The 2,032-nt window shown below is 58.6% G+C and overlaps 2 protein-coding genes across 2 annotated transcripts; both read left to right on the top strand.

Moving 5' to 3' along the window:
- The first annotated feature begins 99 nt into the window (after window positions 1-99).
- Window positions 100-549, top strand: SPRG_18719 (hypothetical protein). The gene has a single exon (XM_012358162.1). It carries the CDS (start codon window positions 123-125, stop codon window positions 519-521), a length of 399 nt encoding a protein of 132 aa, XP_012213552.1. The 5' UTR covers window positions 100-122; the 3' UTR covers window positions 522-549.
- Window positions 550-1,199: 650 nt separating this feature from the next.
- SPRG_18720 (hypothetical protein) lies at window positions 1,200-2,004 on the top strand (the record flags this gene model as incomplete). Its single annotated transcript, XM_012358163.1, has 2 exons — window positions 1,200-1,213; window positions 1,275-2,004. Coding segments are annotated over 2 exons (744 nt in total), but the record flags the coding sequence as incomplete, so codon positions are not given.
- Window positions 2,005-2,032: the final 28 nt, after the last annotated feature.

Consider the following 2,032-nt stretch of genomic DNA (forward strand, 5'->3'; position numbering starts at 1 on the left):
CCGGTGCGAGACGCGACGTCTTTAACGATTTGGTTTAACTTTAACCGAATTCGGTTTTCCTCCAAACCTCTCGTATCCGATACTGTTCATGATCGGTTTGCAGAGGGTACATCTCCCGCGGAATGATGGACCGGTACCTCGTGCCGGTACAGACGACGTGCGAGCGCATCGTGCCCGGGAAGCCCAAGCCAAGCGCGCGCCTGCGCCAGACGAGGATCGAGCACGGGACCAAGGTCGAGGTCGTGGAGGAGATCCAGTCGCTGGCCCACATCATGGACGTCTGCGACGAGCAGGAGCTGCCGATGCTGCTGCAGGAGCTCGACCAGCGCTTCATCTCGCTCGAGCTCCTCGAAGAGACCGAGATCGGGCAGTCGCTCGTGCGCATCTACCGGCGCACCGAGTCCGAGAACGTCCGTGAAGTCGCGCGCTGCCTCCTGCGCAAGTGGAAGAAGACGGCGCTCGACGGCCTTCAGCGCCGGCAGAAGCGCGTCGAGGTCTTTGGCCGCAATATGATCCATTAACTGTATAACTTACCATTCTCTCAACCTCAGCAACGTTGCTCTCAACAAACTCAATCCTACGAGCTCGCCACGGAGCTCGCCTTCTTCGAGGCCGTCTTTGGTCGGACAGATCTCGCTGCATATATAGTACCAAGGAATTGGCAGCAGGTGTACATGACATCAAGGAAGATCATCCCTTGCCCTGCGTAGCAGATAGCTATGAACGTACGACATTGCTTTGCGGAAGGCTCCAACCCCGAAACGCCGATCAACCTCAGCGTTGGTGGACCGCGCGCCAGGCGCTTTGCAGATATGTAGACGGATATCATCGCGGTACAACCCGCTTCCAACGAAGAGCAATCCACGCTTGGGTCCTTGGGACCGATGGCGCTACTGTCAAGTTGCACATCACACGGCGGTACAGAGCGGGACGATGGCGCTCGTTCATGCGTTGGGGTTACGCAACCGCCCACGAGTGGCGCTTCTAGGGACGGGCGACGGAGAGACGAAATTGTGAACGAGCTGTCTCTTGGTTGGTTGTGTTTATGGACCACCCGCGTAAGTCTTGCGCCCTACAAGGTACCAGTATATGCGATGACGCCGTCCACAACCACGCTTTGAGACTCATCGAAAGAGATAGGTGTACCAGAAATAGCTCACTGCCCTAGCCCTTAAGCAGCGGGGCCGCAACCGAGCAGTATGATGCTGGCGCGGTCAGCAGCACTTGTGGTTCCGTTCGATTCGATGCCAACGCGGCGTGCGCCGTGCGGCCAGGGCCTGGCGCTGGCGCTCCTCAACCTCGCCTTCGCCACTGTCGTCGCCGTTAGCACCTACTACCTACCTCAACTTGCTCGCGAACACGCACGTGGGCTTGGGCCTCAACGTTGAGACGTTTACGAGCAACCAGTTCAACATTCCCGTCAACGTCTTGCTCCAAGGCTCATTGACCTTTCCGCTCGCAACGCCGTTGCCCTTGGATGCGACGCTCTCGCTGAGCACGCTCTTGTACAAGAGCTGCAGCAAGAAGGACGTTGCGTGCGCGGCGGCGTTTCTTCCAGAGACCAACCATCTCTGGAGTGCGGTCGCCAAAACGTTTGCCAACATCTCCAACTTTGAGCAGCCGCGCTTCCAGAATTCCACCCCGGTGATCACGATCCAGCACATCAACAACCTCGCTGGGTGGAACAAGCCGACAGTGCAGTTTTCCATCGACGGCCACGACATGGCGATTACGTGCATGGTGCGCCGCGCGAGCTTCTACCTCGCATCGTCAACTGCGTCGTCGGCCGAGATCGATTCGATCGCCTTTTGCCCGCAGCGCAAATTTGATCCAAATTGGATTTGCGAAAACCAAGTCGCGACCGACGCACCCTCGCACGCGATTCAAGTAAGCCGCGGGAAGGCCAGCTACCTTGGCGTGGCGCCGCGTCATGACATCTACATGAACCCAGGGTTTCTCGCCACGTTCACGGGTGGCCCACTCGGCGCCGTGCGGCTCGGGCCCGTACCGGCTATTGACGAGTTTGAAGGCG

Source organism: Saprolegnia parasitica (assembly GCF_000151545.1).
Source record: "Saprolegnia parasitica CBS 223.65 unplaced genomic scaffold supercont2.1410, whole genome shotgun sequence".
NCBI lineage: Eukaryota > Oomycota > Saprolegniomycetes > Saprolegniales > Saprolegniaceae > Saprolegnia > Saprolegnia parasitica.

Bases quoted from the DNA above. Each gene is read 5' to 3' on its own strand.
- SPRG_18719 (XM_012358162.1), top strand. From the start codon at position 123: ATGATGGACCGGTACCTCGTGCCGGTACAGACGACGTGCGAGCGCATC.